The sequence below is a fragment of the Phaeoacremonium minimum genome (genome assembly GCF_000392275.1).
Source record: "Phaeoacremonium minimum UCRPA7 unplaced genomic scaffold PA7_03_scaffold_496, whole genome shotgun sequence".
Classification (NCBI taxonomy): Eukaryota; Fungi; Ascomycota; class Sordariomycetes; order Togniniales; family Togniniaceae; genus Phaeoacremonium; species Phaeoacremonium minimum.
In genome coordinates, this window is record NW_006921398.1 from 585820 (window position 1) to 601681 (window position 15862).

At 53.0% G+C, this 15862-nt stretch overlaps 6 protein-coding genes across 6 annotated transcripts; 4 read left to right on the top strand and 2 right to left on the bottom strand.

Moving 5' to 3' along the window:
• Positions 1-1442: 1442 nt before the first annotated feature.
• UCRPA7_6889 (putative mannan endo- -alpha-mannosidase dcw1 protein) lies at positions 1443-2702 on the top strand (the record flags this gene model as incomplete). The annotated part of the gene is made up of 1 exon (XM_007919424.1): positions 1443-2702. One exon carries the CDS (start codon positions 1443-1445, stop codon positions 2700-2702), a length of 1260 nt encoding a protein of 419 aa, XP_007917615.1.
• A 968-nt stretch (positions 2703-3670) lies between these two features.
• UCRPA7_6890 (putative dihydroxyacetone kinase protein) lies at positions 3671-5550 on the top strand (the record flags this gene model as incomplete). Its single annotated transcript, XM_007919425.1, has 2 exons — positions 3671-4988; positions 5051-5550. 2 exons carry the CDS (start codon positions 3671-3673, stop codon positions 5548-5550), a joined length of 1818 nt encoding a protein of 605 aa, XP_007917616.1.
• Positions 5551-5857: 307 nt separating this feature from the next.
• On the bottom strand, positions 5858-6429 carry UCRPA7_6891 (putative small nuclear ribonucleoprotein sm d2 protein; the record flags this gene model as incomplete). Its single annotated transcript, XM_007919426.1, has 4 exons — positions 5858-5900; positions 6002-6259; positions 6321-6353; positions 6410-6429. 4 exons carry the CDS (start codon positions 6427-6429, stop codon positions 5858-5860), a joined length of 354 nt encoding a protein of 117 aa, XP_007917617.1.
• A 589-nt stretch (positions 6430-7018) lies between these two features.
• Positions 7019-8398, top strand: UCRPA7_6892 (putative 3-hydroxyisobutyryl- hydrolase protein; the record flags this gene model as incomplete). The annotated part of the gene is made up of 1 exon (XM_007919427.1): positions 7019-8398. The coding sequence occupies one exon, from the start codon at positions 7019-7021 to the stop codon at positions 8396-8398; it is 1380 nt and encodes a 459-aa protein (XP_007917618.1).
• A 3468-nt stretch (positions 8399-11866) lies between these two features.
• Positions 11867-13557, top strand: UCRPA7_6893 (putative gata transcription factor protein; the record flags this gene model as incomplete). The annotated part of the gene is made up of 4 exons (XM_007919428.1): positions 11867-12203; positions 12254-12394; positions 12553-12571; positions 13110-13557. The coding sequence occupies 4 exons, from the start codon at positions 11867-11869 to the stop codon at positions 13555-13557; spliced, it is 945 nt and encodes a 314-aa protein (XP_007917619.1).
• Positions 13558-14962: 1405 nt separating this feature from the next.
• On the bottom strand, positions 14963-15494 carry UCRPA7_6894 (putative dna replication factor a subunit ssb3 protein; the record flags this gene model as incomplete). Its single annotated transcript, XM_007919429.1, has 3 exons — positions 14963-15042; positions 15195-15297; positions 15354-15494. The coding sequence occupies 3 exons, from the start codon at positions 15492-15494 to the stop codon at positions 14963-14965; spliced, it is 324 nt and encodes a 107-aa protein (XP_007917620.1).
• Between the last annotated feature and the right edge of the window lie 368 nt (positions 15495-15862).

The following is a 15862-nucleotide window of genomic DNA, read 5'->3' on the forward strand; positions in this document are numbered from 1 at the left end:
GGAATTCATTAGATACCTTAGACCCATTTGCCAACTAGTGGTATGATGACTGGCTTCACGCCAATAAAACTGCAATTGAAGTATCAGTGGACACCGGTGCATTCTTACCATGACCTTCCGGTATCACAATAATGGAGAATGTCGATTCATTGAGAGTTTCTGCTAATGTTATGACGCTACGTGCCCGACGGGTTATGATCTACGAGAAACGATTTACCATTTGCAGAAGCCCGTTTCTAATCCACCCTAGATGTTAACTTACAGCCTTCACATCCTTGTGTGATCAAGAATCAGGCTCGTTGTATAACTCAAGAAAGCATGGCAAATCCCTTGTAAAGTTTATATCAATTAACGTTAGCCTCCGGTATCACAATGCGCAGCATAGATAACGTTAGCCCGGCAGCCGGGGTGGCTGAATCAGGGGTCGCGTTAGTCAACTGCCCTGCAGCCATCCAAAACACCGTGCTCAGATCTGTTAATAGCCCCCACATCAACAAGTTCTGAATCATACCTGACCCTTGGTATGAAAATCGTGCTGTCGAGATTCGGAATCCGGGCTCTTCATAGCCAAGATTGCTAAGGCGTCTTCCCCATCTTTTCCGCATTGATGGCCAGAACGCGAGCAAACCGCTCGCAGCTCTGCAGGGGCCAACGGGGTTCTTTGAGACGAGGTGGCTCAAGATCGAACTGTTCGTGTTTCACCTCTCCACATCCATCCCTGAGCACAGCCGCACCCAACACGAGTGCGCACCGAGCACTTGGTGTGAGTGGGCAATGCTCAAGAAAATTGAAGGGTCCGACCAGTGTCGGCCCAGCTTGAGACTGCACCGGCAAGTGTTGGCAGCATTTGTCGAGATCGGTTGTCGATTCCGTTTCCTCTTTCCTTTCCTTCTTCCTCAGGGCCTCTTTTGCACCGTGAAGCCTTCGCTGCCTTTCTTTTCTGACGGTCTGGACGACTTGAGCCTGTGGCTTCTATTCTTTCATTCAATTCTACAATTTCGTTTCTTTGCTCCGGGTCGAGTAGCCTTTTATGTCCGATCGAGTGTCCTGGAGACTGTAGTTCTTTTGGTACATTCTGTATACGGACGGCAGTGCCCCATTTTCTTGGTGATATCTTCGCTCTCGACTCTTCGATTTCATTCGCAGACCAACGGGATATCACTTTCGTCGATCGAGATTCCCTTGCTTTTGATGTGCATGCTGTGAACCACCTGGACAAGGCCTCATTGTGCACCAATCCGGTTCGACGACTTCCACAGCCTCAGCAAGATGAAGGGCTTCTTCCGTGCAACGGGTGCAATTGCACTCCTCTCCCAGACAGCTCAAGCTTTGCAGCTCACTATAGGCGATGATGGTCTGCCACCCTTCCAATGCTGTTTGAAGTCACACTGACGGTTGTAGCATCCATAAAATCTGCCGCGAGTGAGGTTGCGTTTGGGTTGATGAAGTATTATACTGGAAACAACACAGGAGATGTGCCCGGAAACTTGCCTGATCCGTATTTTTGGTGGGAAGCGGGAGCCATGTTTGGAACACTGGTCGACTACTGGTTTCTGACGGGAGATACAACATATAACGATGTCGTGATGCAGGCCATGCTGCACCAAGTGGGGGACGACAAGGACTTCATGCCGGCCAACCAGACCCGTACAGAGGGAAACGATGACCAGGGGTTCTGGGCCATGGCGGCAATGTCTGCAGCAGAGAACAAGTTCCCCGACCCTCCAGAGGACCAGCCGCAATGGCTTGCTCTGGCACAGGCCGTTTTCAACGAGTATGCGATGCGATGGGACGAGGCAACCTGCGGAGGAGGACTTCGATGGCAAATCTTCACGTTCAACAATGGTTTCAACTACAAGAACTCGATCTCGAACGGCTGCTTTTTCAACATTGCGGCCAGACTAGCTCGCTTCACAGGAAATCAGACATATGCCGATTGGGCTCAGAAGATCTTCGACTGGGAAATGAGCGTTGATCTGATCACTCCAGATATGAAAGTCTACGATGGTGCAAGCGTCAACGATGGAGCAAACTGCGCCGGCCACGACCTCATCCAATGGAGCTACAATGCGGGCATTTTCTTGCACGGATCGGCCGTCATGTACAACATCACGTCGGGGACGGATCAGCAGACATGGAAGACCAGAGTGGACGGTCTTCTACAGGAGACTACGGGTCTCTTCTTCAACAACAGCATCATGATTGAGCAGGCATGCGAGACTGTCAACCTTTGCGACATCGACCAGCAGAGTTTCAAGGGCTACCTCACGCGATGGATGGCGGGGACAACCCAGATGGTGCCTGACACGTTCGACACGATCATGCCGCTGCTCCAGAATGACGCCCAAGCGGCGGCCGCGGCATGCTCCGGATCACCAGCTTCGGGCTTCAACGGGCGGCCGGGCACGGCGTGCGGCTTCAAGTGGACGGGGAACAGCTTCGACGGCCTGGTCGGCGTCGGCCAGCAGATGAACGCACTCTCCGCAATGATGTACACCCTTGTCAACAAGCAGGGCAGCGCGGCACCTGTGACGGCAGCCACGGGCGGTACCTCGAAGGGTAACGCGAATGCTGGCATGGAGGCAGAGTACGGGCCGCCCAAGCTGGCCGAGATCACGACAGGAGACAGAGTCGCCGCAGGGTTCCTGACCACAGCGATTGTGTTCAGTGTCATTGGCGGGGGTATTTTTGTCGTGAAATGAGTGAAAAGCAGCCCATTTGAGCCGATGCTGTCATATAAAGCATGGTGAGGGATCAATCTCAATTCGGGTCTCGACCAGTGGGGACAAGGTAGAGTTGGGGGTTATTATTACATGGAAATTCATTCCGACTGTCTATTATTCATACCTACTCGTTTTATGTTGGGTGCAACAAATTCTCCAGGCGTTCAGGCAGGGGAGCGGCATTGTGAACAGCTTTGACAGCTGGATATCATAATGATACGAACCAGCAACAGCTGATCGGCAGCCATATGTGGATATCTCCTCCAGCGCTCGAACGTTGTTGGAGATCTCCAAGGCGGGGTAAAGCTGGATACCCCAACGGGCCTCATATATAACGGCCGAAACGGTCGAGATGGACCGCTCCCGGAGGTTTAAAGAACGGAAGATTCAGACATGATATGCATTGCCATAGAAGCAAGAAATGAAACCAATCCAGGAAAGACAACTGGGCGGTGCATGCTGTTTTATTCCCCCCTTGTGCTACAGTGGCTAGGTGCTTAACATTTCCCGACTGAGCAATTAGCTCCCCCTAGATAGTAGACAGACCTGCACAGGTCCCAAGAGCTAAGCGCCAGTCACACACGCAGGTCGATATCATCCACCTCCGGTCCCCGCTGCTGGAGCCCCGCTCCAAACAGTCCAGAAGCTCAGCCTAACCACCTAGTTCACCCCCCACCTTCATAGCTTGGAATTACTGTAGAGTACGTGATCGAGCCATTCCCATTGTGCCCAAGACCATAGGACTTTTTTCCCTGACTCTGGGGGTGTTTCTGATTTAAAAGACTCACGATAGTTCCAGTTCGAAAGTTTCCCACCATTCTTACTTGCGTTTTGGACCTTGAACGAGTGCTTGGTGTGCAACCTGCGTCCTTATCTAGGAACAGCCCACCTTGGAGCTCAGCACACCCGTCTAAGTCTACATACCCCGAAACACCGGCACCGGCAACATGTCTGCCAAACACTTCATTAACGATGCCACGCATCTGGTCAACTCGGCCTTGCACAGCATCACCCTCACAAACCCCTCCGTCGCCCTCGACAAGGATAACAAAATCGTCTATCGCCGACCCGCGGCCCCGCGAGATGGCCAGCCCCGCCAGCAGGTCTCCATCGTCAGCGGTGGCGGCGCCGGCCACGAGCCCAGCTTCGCCGCCATGGTCGGCCCCGGCCTGCTGAGCGCCGCCGTGTCAGGCACCATCTTCGCCAGCCCTAGCGCCGAGCAGGTGCGTGCGGCTATCATGAGCCGCGTCGACAATGCCGAGCATAACGCCGCGGGCAAGGAGGCAGGTGTCTTGGTCACTGTCATGAACTACACTGGCGATATCCTCAACTTTGGCATGGCCGTCGAGAAGGCGCGCGCCGCGGGCATCAATGCCGAGATGGTGGTCGTTGGCGACGACGTCGGCGTGGGCCGCGCCAAGGCTGGTAAGGTTGGGCGAAGAGGCATCGCTGGCACGGTGCTGGTGCATAAGATTAGCGGCGCCCTGGCAGCGCAGGGAGCCAGCCTCGAGCAGGTTGTTAAGGTGGCGCGGCTGACAGCAGAAAACCTCGTGAGCGTGGGCGCTAGCCTGGAGCACGTCCACGTCCCGGGACGGGCGGCCCCGGATCCGAACTCCAAGGAAGCGCTGCAGGTTGGGGAGGTAGAGATCGGCATGGGCATCCACAACGAGGCGGGCAGCGGACGCGACAAGGTCGAGCTGCCGGAGCTGGTGGGTAAGATGCTCACGCAGCTGCTAGACCAGAGCGACAAGGACCGCGCGTTCCTCAACGTCAACTCGAACGAGGTCGTGCTCCTGGTCAACAACCTGGGAGGCGTCAGCGTCCTGGAGATGGGCGGCATCACCGCCGAGGTCGTTGCGCAACTGGAGAAAGACTACGGCATCCACCCGGTGCGCATTCTGAGCGGCACGTATATGACGAGTTTGAACGGGCTCGGCTTCAGCATTTCCCTGCTGAATGTTGTCAACACTGATATTGGCGGCCCCAGCATGATCCAGCTGCTTGACTACCCCTGTGAGGCAACAGGCTGGACATCACCGATCTCTAAGATCACCTGGGAGGAGAAGAATACGGCAACGAGGGAAGGAGAATCCGGAGTGGGACAAGAAGTCAAGAGCAGTGGATTGAAATATGATGCTGCTGCCGCGACAAAATACTTGACAGAGGGCCTGCAGAGCGTCATTGCTGCAGAGCCCGATGTCACCCGCTACGATACCGTAGTCGGTGATGGTGATTGCGGCATTGGCCTGAAGAGAGGTGCCGAAGGTAAGCACAAACCTGAAATTTGATGGGGTCGTAATGTGTTTACTAACATGATCTTGTTCTAGCCATATTGAAGCACATTTCAGAACAGCCCCTGAGCGGAGATGCCGTAGTTGATGTGGCCAGTATTGTTCCTGTCGTCGAGAAAAACATGGACGGCACCTCGGGCGCTCTGTATGCCATCTTCCTAAATTCTCTCGTGCATTCATTGAGAGTGTTGGCCCCCGGGGAGGCAGACGCCAAGCTATGGTCTGGGGCACTAAAGCAGAGCTCTGATGCGCTGTCCAAGTACACCCCAGCTAGACCAGGCGACAGAACCCTGGTCGATGCGCTGTACCCATTTGTAGAAATCCTTGGAAAGACTGGCAGCGTGCAGAAAGCCGCCGAGGCATCCAAAAATGCTGCTGAAGGCACTAAGGGTATGCAGGCAAGCTTGGGTCGCTCCGTCTATGTCGGTGGCTCTGGATATGAAGAGGTGCCTGATCCCGGTGCCTGGGGTTTGGCCTGCTTTTTCCTCGGATTGGCGGGACTGAAGCAAGGAGAGGAGGGATGGGAGACGGTGTAGAGAGCCTTCAGAGCAGGCAGTAATTCTCCTATATGTAAGAGTAATCGCGAGCAACAAGGAATCTTGGGAGGACGTTCCTTAGACCGTTTGGACACATTCAGCCTTGGTAGTTAAATAGCGCATTTCGGAGGATAGCGAAGTGAAATGAGAAAAAGTTTTTTTGATTGATATGGCCCCCGAAGAAAAGATATTTCCGATGTCAACGCCTGTGCCCTGGTGTAAATGACCCTTTGCCTCCTGTTACAGCACCGTAACATCCTCCCCTCATCACACGACGGGTATTGCATCATGCCACAGCTATGGCAATCTAGCTCAGGAGGACTAAAATCACGGAGTCGCCTCGTAGAAACCTATAAGATGTCAGCATCAAGGTGAGACAGGAAGCTAGAGAGATACTGTGGTATCCAGCCTAGTCGACAAGATCTCTCTCCATAGGCTTGAAATTACTGACATCTTGCTAATGAACCGATCCTTGTTGATGGGCCGTCCCTTCTTGCCGTTAGCAAGCTTGGGAGTTTCCGTCCACATCTCCTTCACGTTCTCTAGAACCATGTTGCAATGGCGATCGAAAGCCTTTACTCGGGCTAGAAGCTTGCGGTTGTTACGAATAGAGATGAGGACCTGGGTGTGACTCCTGACAGCGGTCTGCAGGATAGAAAGAGGACCGGCGCTGAACTCGTGCTCTTCTAATTGCGATATCTCGTACTCTCTGTGACTGAGTTAGCAATGCACACCCCTTGTTGATTTGGCGGTGGTGGGGGAAGCCATACGTGAGCTCGTTTCGCGGCTTGGTGAGCAGTTCCCTAGACGCATGGTCATTAGCTTGAATATGTCTCGAATATAGCAGATTGAGACTCACTGGATCTTGGGGTCGGCCATCTTGATATCTGGTACGGTGACGGTGAGAAGGCGCGAGGATAGGGCAGGCTGCAGAAGTTGCTTTCGAAGGCGATCGCGATACCAGTTCAAAATTCAGAGCTTTGGTAGCAATGCTCAAACATGATTGGCCAGTTCCCCCAAACTCCCCACCATCCCCAATCACAAAGCCGGCAAACGGCTCCATTAATGATCCGGCGCCTGATTTTCGACTTTTCGGCAATGCGACCTGCCCTCGGCCGGCGAAAGCTTGGATTCGCAGCAGCTGCAGGCCGGATGGAAAAGCATTTCCCGGCAACAACACATGCATAGGTAACCGAGTATCATTCGAACTGCTGCAAGGTTTCGATGAATACGCAACCTCAACCCAACATCGCCTTGGGAGTTGAAGACAATTAGATGTTCTCCAAGGCTTTTGTAGTTCGCGCTGGGCCAGCAGCATCAGCTGCCTCTCGCAGATGCAGAGGCAGCCTCATCATGCCTTTGAGAGCAAAGATTCTCCAGCCACAACTGGCTGCTAGAGCTCAGGTACGACTGCCCCACTATCTACGATTGGCTCTCACATTTGTACTTACTTGTAATGGCATTCAAGATGTCTACCTCTGCATCGACCTCTGAGCTATTCAAACCCCTTCCCGACGACGAGCCCGAAGATGTTCTATTCAACAGTCTATACGGTCTGCGGACCATTGAGCTTAACCGGCCGAAGAAGTTGAACTCACTCAATGCATCGATGATTCGAAAGATTGCACCACGCCTTCTAGAATTTGAGAAGTCCGATATGGCGAACGTTGTCGTCATGAAGGGTGCAGGCGAGAAGGCTTTCTGTGCCGGCGGAGACGTCGCAGCACTGGCCGAAGCTAATAAGAAGGGACCAGAGGGACAGCAGTGGTCTTCGGATTACTTTGCACTCGAATACAAGCTGGACCACTTGATTGCGACCTACAAGAAGCCATACATTGCATTCATGGACGGTATCACCATGGGCGGCGGCGTTGGACTAAGCATACATGCCCCCTTCAGAATAGCGACGGAAAGAACAGTCTTTGCCATGCCAGAGACGACGATTGGCTTCTTCCCTGATGTGGGAGCATCATTCTTCCTACCTCGAATGGATGGTGCGGTGGGCACATATTTAGCGCTCACCAGCGACCGGCTGACTGGGGCCAATGTCTTCTACTCAGGAGTCGCCACACATTATCTTCATTCCACTAGTCTACCGCACCTTGAATCCCGTCTCGCGGAGCTGCGTTTCAAGGACTTCGACAGTATGGAGAAGCGGCTGAAAATCATCAGCTCTACTATTGAAGAATACACAACTGGTCTTCCGCATGACCAGCCAATCCTCCTGGGCGGCGAACTCCGCAAAGCTATTGATCGATGCTTCAGCAAGGACACTGTGGCAGACATCATCAGTGCCCTGAGGGAGGAAGAGGGACCAACGCAGGAGTGGGCACAGAAGACGCTCGAGACGTTGCACCAAAGGTCACCGACGTCGGTTCACGTGAGCTTAAGGCAGATGCAGATCGGTGGCAAGTGGAGCATCGCAGAGACTTTTGTTCGAGAACACCAGATTGCCGCCAAATTCATGAAGCACCCCGACTTCACGGAAGGCGTATCTGCTCGCCTGATGAGCAAGCCGGCAAGGAAGCCCGAGTGGCAGCCGGCCACGCTCGAGGACATCAAACCCAGCGACAACATTTCGGAGTCATTCTTCCAGGCTGCTGAAGACATCCAGCCGCTGCAGCTTCTGAGTGATCGGGACTACCAGGAGTACCCTTACAAGGAGTTCGGCGTGCCCACAGAGCAGGATGTGAAAGCTCTCGTACAGGAGGGCATTCACAGCCAGCGGGATGTTGTGAACAGACTCGTGGGCAAGAAGCAGGGCAAGCAGGGTGTCAAGGAGGTTGTGGAGGAAATTGTAGCCCGAAAAACCAAGAAGAACGAGGAGGGCAAGGCCGAGTGGATATAAGGTTCTGGCGCATGCTCAGGTGTACTATATAGAGACGGAGAACATCTATCGATGATACTTCACAAACTGACAGATAGAGCGCAGCTATTTTGTATGATACAAGGAATGTCGGAATGGCGTCAAAAAAAGTCGAAATTTTGCGACCGCGGTTGACCCTACCAAAAAGGGTGTAATGTGATTGGCCTGCAATCCAAAGGGAGGTTGTAGTGGTTGCAGCGCCCTGTGTGGGGATCTGGATGGCCCTGTGGCATTTGGGTTGGATCTTATTATTGGTTGTGGCAGGTGAATGTTGACTCATATCACGGCATTGTTAGCGTCCGAGATGCTGGAGGGGCTTCTCCCGGAGTATAAATAGGAGCTCCGTGTCCCCTCTTGCGAAATCCCCTCAGAAAGCCGTCCAGTTTTGTGTTGATTGCCGGTGGTGCATTGCTGCCTTTTCCGACGGCTCCGGAGTTGTCAGAAACTCAGCGCTAAAATCCGACCGTGTGTGCGTGCGCCTGATAGTTGGTGTGTGTGTGTGTGGCTCGCCATCCGTCGCCCCGCCTGCATCCATCAGCCATCCCGTCCTCCTAACCACTGGAAGCAATCCTCCAGAAGGGACCCACACTGAGACGGACGGTTTTCCAGGGCGCACCTTACCTGTGCTTAGCGTGCTTAGCGTGCCCAGCGTGGGGTGCTCCGTGCACGTGTAGGCGTGAAAACCGCGCTAAAGCAACAGCACGTCACGCCAACACCAACACGCGCTGTGAACTGCCTGTCGTGGGTTTTGTACCCTTCAACCTCCAACTCTACTTCACAATACAACAAACCTTTCTCTTGTTGAAAGCCTCAATCTCCACCAATCCCGACAAAACCTGCATTGATAGCATTGCACGCTGTTTGGATTGCTTTGAGGCATACATTTCATTACCAAATCTCCCTTTGAAAATCTATAGGTAGTCCACATTCTCGGCGCTCGCTGTGGAACCCGGGCGGCCAATTTCACAGTGGCAGCTCCACCCCGAGACGCGGTCCGGACGCGCCATGACCAGCCTCCCAATTCGTCCCTGACAACCGCTTAAAGATTCAATTGCACCCTATATTGTCTTCCTCCACTCTTTTTCCACCATTAAACACTGCACCTTGTTCATCCATCTATAAAGCTGCCCTCTGGTGGGTGTCGCCCGCTGTGAATCTCATCTCACCAAGAGTAGAGCAGAGAAGTATGGCCTCTCCGCTCACCATGGGCTCACACGGCACCGGCTGGATGGGAGGCCCTCCCCAACAACCGCAGGCACCCACTCCAGCTCCTCCTGGGCAGGTGCCTGCAGAAGCCGACGAGTATGGTATCCAGGTCCGGCCGATGGGATGTAAGCATCATTTTGGGCTACTTCCCGTTTCCTCAGTTTGCTGACGGTGATATTCCACCTCACAGTGAAGGTGCACTATACCTTCGATAAGGACAGCCAGGTGAACTGCCTGGCACGTCTGCCACAGATTCTGCAGATTCAAACGATACCACTGGACGACAGGAATAGAATTGGAGTGGTGGATCTGAGATTATGTTTACAAGCTGTTGCCGAATGCAGCCCCGAGATCATTGGCCAGCAGGAGAGCGACTACACAATCTACGCGTATGATTACTCGGAACAGGATACGCCTCTGGTGGGGCAGGGATTGATGTCGTGGGCATTGGATGCTCCAACGCCAAATGCAGAGCCCAAAATGGTCACCGGCCGAGTGACTAAGAACTTACTTGCTATGTTTGGGAATGGCATCAGGGAAACCCTCGAGGTCAAGCTGAGAATGACGGCGGTGCCGCGAATGCAGCGCGCCGACTCATCAAATACCTCAGACTTCCTCCAGAAGAGCGCTCCAACTCCGACCGACACCACTGGAGAGTGGAATTCTTTCATCCAGTCCAATCCCGGTCTGGGACGGTCGGCAAATGTATCTTCAGTCCACACTACACCAGTTCTTTCAGCTGCCCGGCTTGATAACCCTCCCACTGCACCAGTAATGATGCCAAGGAATGAGTCGGTCTCCTCTGGTCAATTCCCTGTTCTGAGGCCCGCTGGTTCCTCTGCCCCATCACCTCGAAACCCGACTGAGGAGCCTGCCGCCGGCCCTCCAGCTCCTGTTGTCTCAGCAGAACCAGAACCAAAGAAACCGAAGAGACCGTCTTCAAGAGCGTCAAGAGCTACTGGAAGACCGAGAGGACGGCCTCGAAAGAATCCCCTACCTGATGGGAACACCTCGGCTATCGAAGACGCTACTGACGCCGATGAAGGACCGAAGAAGAAGAGAGCCAAGACGACCAAAGCTGACTACCCTGAGAAGGCACCGTTGGATGCTGCCCCAGAGTCCCTACGAGTGGCTGCCAGTATCTCTGGCTCTTTGCGCCAGATGCGTCCCATAGCAGCAGGAGGTGAGGGACCAGCTGCCGCAAGCCACCTGCAAGAGGGCCCGAGAGCACCTACTCCAGTGCCAGGCCCGAGAGCGATAGCTCCTCAAAGCCGAAAACCTTCGACAAGTGGTGCTTCGCGAAGGCAGTCAGTGGCTGCTTTTGACAGCACTTCAGACTTTCCGCAATATGATCAAAACATGCTTGTACCTCAAAGTCAGGATGCTCGCTCTCCCACAGATTCGATCTCGCAATCGCCTTTCCCAGCTTACACTCCCGAAGATAGCCCGGGCGATATTGGGTCCTCTCCCCCGGTCCCAAGATCGACTCAGTATATGCAGTCAAGTCCCATGGCCTCCAGCCCGATTCTTCCACCGATGCCGATGCCCCAGCAAGACTCGGGTTTTATGAGTGGGGGAATTGATGACCTATTTGAGGAAGACGAGTTCCCTTTAATTCTGCCTCCTCACCCTACGACAGAAGGCGTGGTGGCTGAAGTACAACGGCCTACGAAGTCGAACAAGCGACAAGCTCAGAAGGACGTGAATCCTGGTAATGGTTTGTCCTTTCAGCACGTAAATCCCGGACCCCCGGAGTTGTTGCCTTCGACAAGCATTTTCAAGCCAGCTGGAAAGACTAAGGCGTTAAATAAGCATGTCACATCAAACAAGGCACCGGCTCAATTAAAAAGAGCAAATACAGAGCCGAAGCCTAATAGACCAGAACAGCAGGAAGAAATGCGAGGCATACAGACAGCCCAGCAAGCGTCTTCTCAAGTGAACGCTTCTCAGGTCAATATGCAAGGCACAACGAACACCAATGTCTCAACACCTGCCGTGCAGGAAACGATTGTCGAGGACAATGGAGAGGAACCGATGCTTCAACCTATGAGTCAGCAGGCAGAAAAAGAGGCAGGAGCTCAGGAACTGCCAGCAATGCCAGCACCAAAAGCACCGGGCCCTCGACAGTTGTCCAGAGCCGTCTCGATGAGCTCTGCGCCGATGCCAATGGTCCCCGCAAGCGATCCGGTGGGAGCTCCAGCAATGCCCTTGGCTCCGACATCTTTCTCGGAGGCACCTTGTCCTATGAGCGATAACTTTCAGTCTTCTCGGTCTAACAAGAACCAGGTGAAGAAACAATCCATCAAGGAGAAGCTACAAAAGGCGATCGAGAGCGGAGCAATGCCACCTTTCTGCAACAATTGCGGTGCTATTGAAACCCCTACTTGGCGAAAGATGTGGACACAGGACAAAGATGGCGTGCCAGAGTTTTATGAGTTTTCTGAGAAGCCGGGCCAAGTTACCGCCATTGATATTCTAGAACGCGATCCTGAGAACAAGCCTCTCAAGTATCGGCTTGTGAAGAAGACCTTGGGCATGGCCGAGGACAAGAGAATGTGGAATGAAATGCTCTTGTGCAATCGTAAGTAAGATCTTTGCGTTTTGTAAACGGCCCACTGACTGATTATATAGCTTGCGGCATCTGGCTCTCGAAGTTCAAGACTCACCGCCCACCTGACAGGTGGGACAAGGACGCTCAGCGCTTGAATCAGTCTCGAAGAAAGAGGGAACCGAAGGGTAACAACTCTCGCTCGAAGAAACCACGTACACAGAGTGAGCCTCAGAGCACTACTGGTTTTGATGGCTACATGGCCACCGATCCTTTAGGCCCTGGCGATCAAGGTTCATCTCCAGCAGAGCCAGAAGGCCTGGAGAATGGACAACCAGAAGACACGAATTCAATGAGTCAGGCAGCTACTCAACCAACCCAGCCTGGAAGCAACGGATCCGGTAATTCTCCTAAGGCTCCTGGCATGGGATCAACCCATTCACGAGCGAGTGGCACAGCTAAGAGCCCTATCGCCGTTGAGGATGATCTTGGAACAACTCGACGCCTGCTTTTCCCGTCACCTCGCAAAGACGGGGTGCCAAAGGTTCTTGGTGAGATGGCAGTTAACATCGTCAAAACAGCACCAGACTTTCCGGGGAGCAAGAATTCAGACACTGGCAAGGAGAATATGGAGGCAGTGCCGAACCGCCCAGTGACACCAGAGCCAGGCCATGACGACGATGAGATGGTGGATCTCTTTGGCACACCACCTGCCCGCCCCTGCACACCACCACCAAACGACAAGTCCGCAAACAGCGGACCCTTCAAAACGCCAACGCGGCCTACACCAAGTCATCGCCCTATTACTAGGAGTATATCGAAGTCCATTAGATCTGCACGCTCGATACCGAAATCTCCCGGTCAGGCACTCCTCCAGTTGCAGCAGACCCCAACCAAAACACCTCGCTCAGCAGCCGCCGTAAACGCTCTGCTTGCTAGCGCGAGGCGACGAACACCTCGAAACCAGCATCTTCACGCTCATTTTGCTTTGGATGACGACATGCACAACATGCACAACATGACGGCGCACTTCGACACGCCGTTCACCGCTACGCTGAACCAGCTGCTCTCTGAGGCTAATGACTTCACTGCCGGCTCGCCGGCACACGGGCTCGTGGACATCGACCTCAGCAGCCTCCCGAACCTGGACAGCGATGGCCTTCATAGTCAGCTCGCCCACGGCGCTCTGGATTTTGGTAATTTTCTGAGCACCGACATGGTGATGCCTAGCTCGCCGCCCCTTCTCGGCGGCAGACATATGCCTCAACAGGTCACGTTCGGCGGCTCGCTTGCGGCTTACGAGGCGACCAACATGGAGCTGTGGACACAGTTCTCCGAGACAGTTGGCCATGATGATGATGGCGAGCTTCTCGAGGAGGCACACTAAGTAACGACCGTTCATGAATGTTAAGAGAGACACTTGTTTTTATTTTGCTGTGTCTGGAAGGGAGTTTTTTCTGCATATAGCGCTGCATTGTTATGGAGTATAGTAGGGAGCACATCTTCTCACCGAGTGAGGGGCTGACATTGTTGGATTACTGTTTGGTCTGCTTCAAAACAAGGACAGATCCGTGCTATTGGAAGCGCAAAAGCCTTCATTTTGTTGTTATGGCTCATTGGGGCACTTCAAGTCGTGGTAGCGGCCATGAGTCCTGGCTCTAGTTATGTACATAGGGGTCTCAAATATGCATGTACAATATAACTTATCTTGATACAGACAAACTTTAGCTATTTGATCTCCTGGTATAAGACATGTGAACGATAAGTGTCATGCTATCTTACTGGATAAGATAGAGATTCATATCGAAGAGGCTACACGGCAGACAATCTTGACTCGGAATACTTAGAATGTGGTAATGGACCTAGCAGACAAAACATGGAGGTGGGTTGGCCCTTGAAGAGTGAGGAGGGAGCAAATTCACGCGTTTCTTAAGTACGAAGACGAAAAATTGATCTGGCCAGCTTCTCCCGTAACTGTGATTGGTCGAGCTGACCTGGAAGGCCGTCCGATACTGTCTTGTTTGACTAACTAGAGTCAGTGAGTCAAGAGGCGGTGCCAAATGCAAGCAGACGGGCGATGTCGAGGTGTTTCGACATTGAAAAGAGTTGGGAAGATCGAGGGGAATCTTCTGGATCGAGGCCTACCCCCGTAAACTCCACAGGAGACGAGCTTGTGCTGACCATGCAGGACAAATCACACACAATTCAAGGGAACATGCTGAAAATCAACCTCATAGTGAATAGTCTTACGGTGGTGCTCTTGAATAAATCAGCTGGCGACCCCAGCTCGTCCGCAAGCCTTGCTCAAGTTCGTCAAAGCTTTTTCGTTGGGCTGTTCTAAGCTTCTCTTCACACCTATTCTTCTCCTAATTTCTCCTTCAATCTTCTTATGGTTTGTGTATGTAATCCCTTCTTTCACAAACTAGCGATATCATCTCTTCTCTCTTCCTGATTTTACGTTTCACTCGTCATATCTCTATTTCCCGAGAGGTGCTCGTTAATCCCCTACCTCGGGAAAGCAGACTCATCACACGACCAGAATAGAGGTTGCAGTGCGTTCATTGTGACCTCGACTTTCATCATTACTATCGAGGACTTTGTCGCCATACAGTAAGTCTCGTCACTACGGATTACCAACCCCTGACGCCGAAGATATTACCTCCACCTCAATATGAGAGGTTGTATCCTCCGAATCCGTGAGGGACCGAGAGAAATCGGCTGGCAATTCCTACCCGAAGAGCGAGACATGCCTCAGAGATGAGCATGATTGCACGACTACCTTATGGCAGCCATCACTGGCCGGAGGCAGCGTCTGCAAACAGCTCTTTATATTGATGAGACACCTCGACGACGGTCTGATACAGTGGGATATCTAAGGCTCCAATCAGCAATGGCCCTGCCGTGTGAACTGCTTTGCCCTCATAGCCCGCGACGGCGGTCAACTAGGCCATACGGAGGAAGGACCGAGCGAGGGAACAAAGGCCCAGAGGCGAACATCGACAAGCAAGGGAAGGCTACACTCACCGACTCCGCTGCCGAGGTCCAAAGAGCTAAGTGCCTTAATGGAGAGATCCGGGTTCACCTTGCCGATGATCTGGGCCGCATTGCCGGTCGCCAGATGCGCTTCCTGTGATTTTGGTCAGGTGTCTGCAGAATAAAGTGTAGAGGGAATCCCTGACGTACAGGATTCAAAAGGGCAGTGACATTGCCGTCCGCATCAAGAGTGGCCGAGTCGCCCCTCAGCTGGGTGACCTTGCCGACCAGCATGACGTTGCGGCCGACGTACGAGTCGAGATAGGGGCATGTGATGCGAGGAGTGGCCATGGTGAGCGAATGCGTGGGATTGAGTTGAGTCGGTGCTTGTCTGGGTATTTTCTCTTCCACACGATGGGTTCTTGTGAAGCTGTAGACTGTCTTACTTCATAGGGTGTTGGTGGGGTTCTAGGAATGGAACTTTCAAGCTGTTGATGCGCGTCTCGACGCGTGCGATAAGACCATTGATAGATACCCGTGTCGCGCCTGCCTTGCCAGTCTAGTGTACGGAGACGGTGCCGTGCATGCATTAGCGCTGTAGTAACTACGATCTCAGACAGGCCCCTTCACTTACCAAGTTTCTAATACACCTATTGCAGAGGAAGATTGAAGAGATTGTTGATTAATAGGTAATGGAAAAAAGAAATGATTTTATTTTT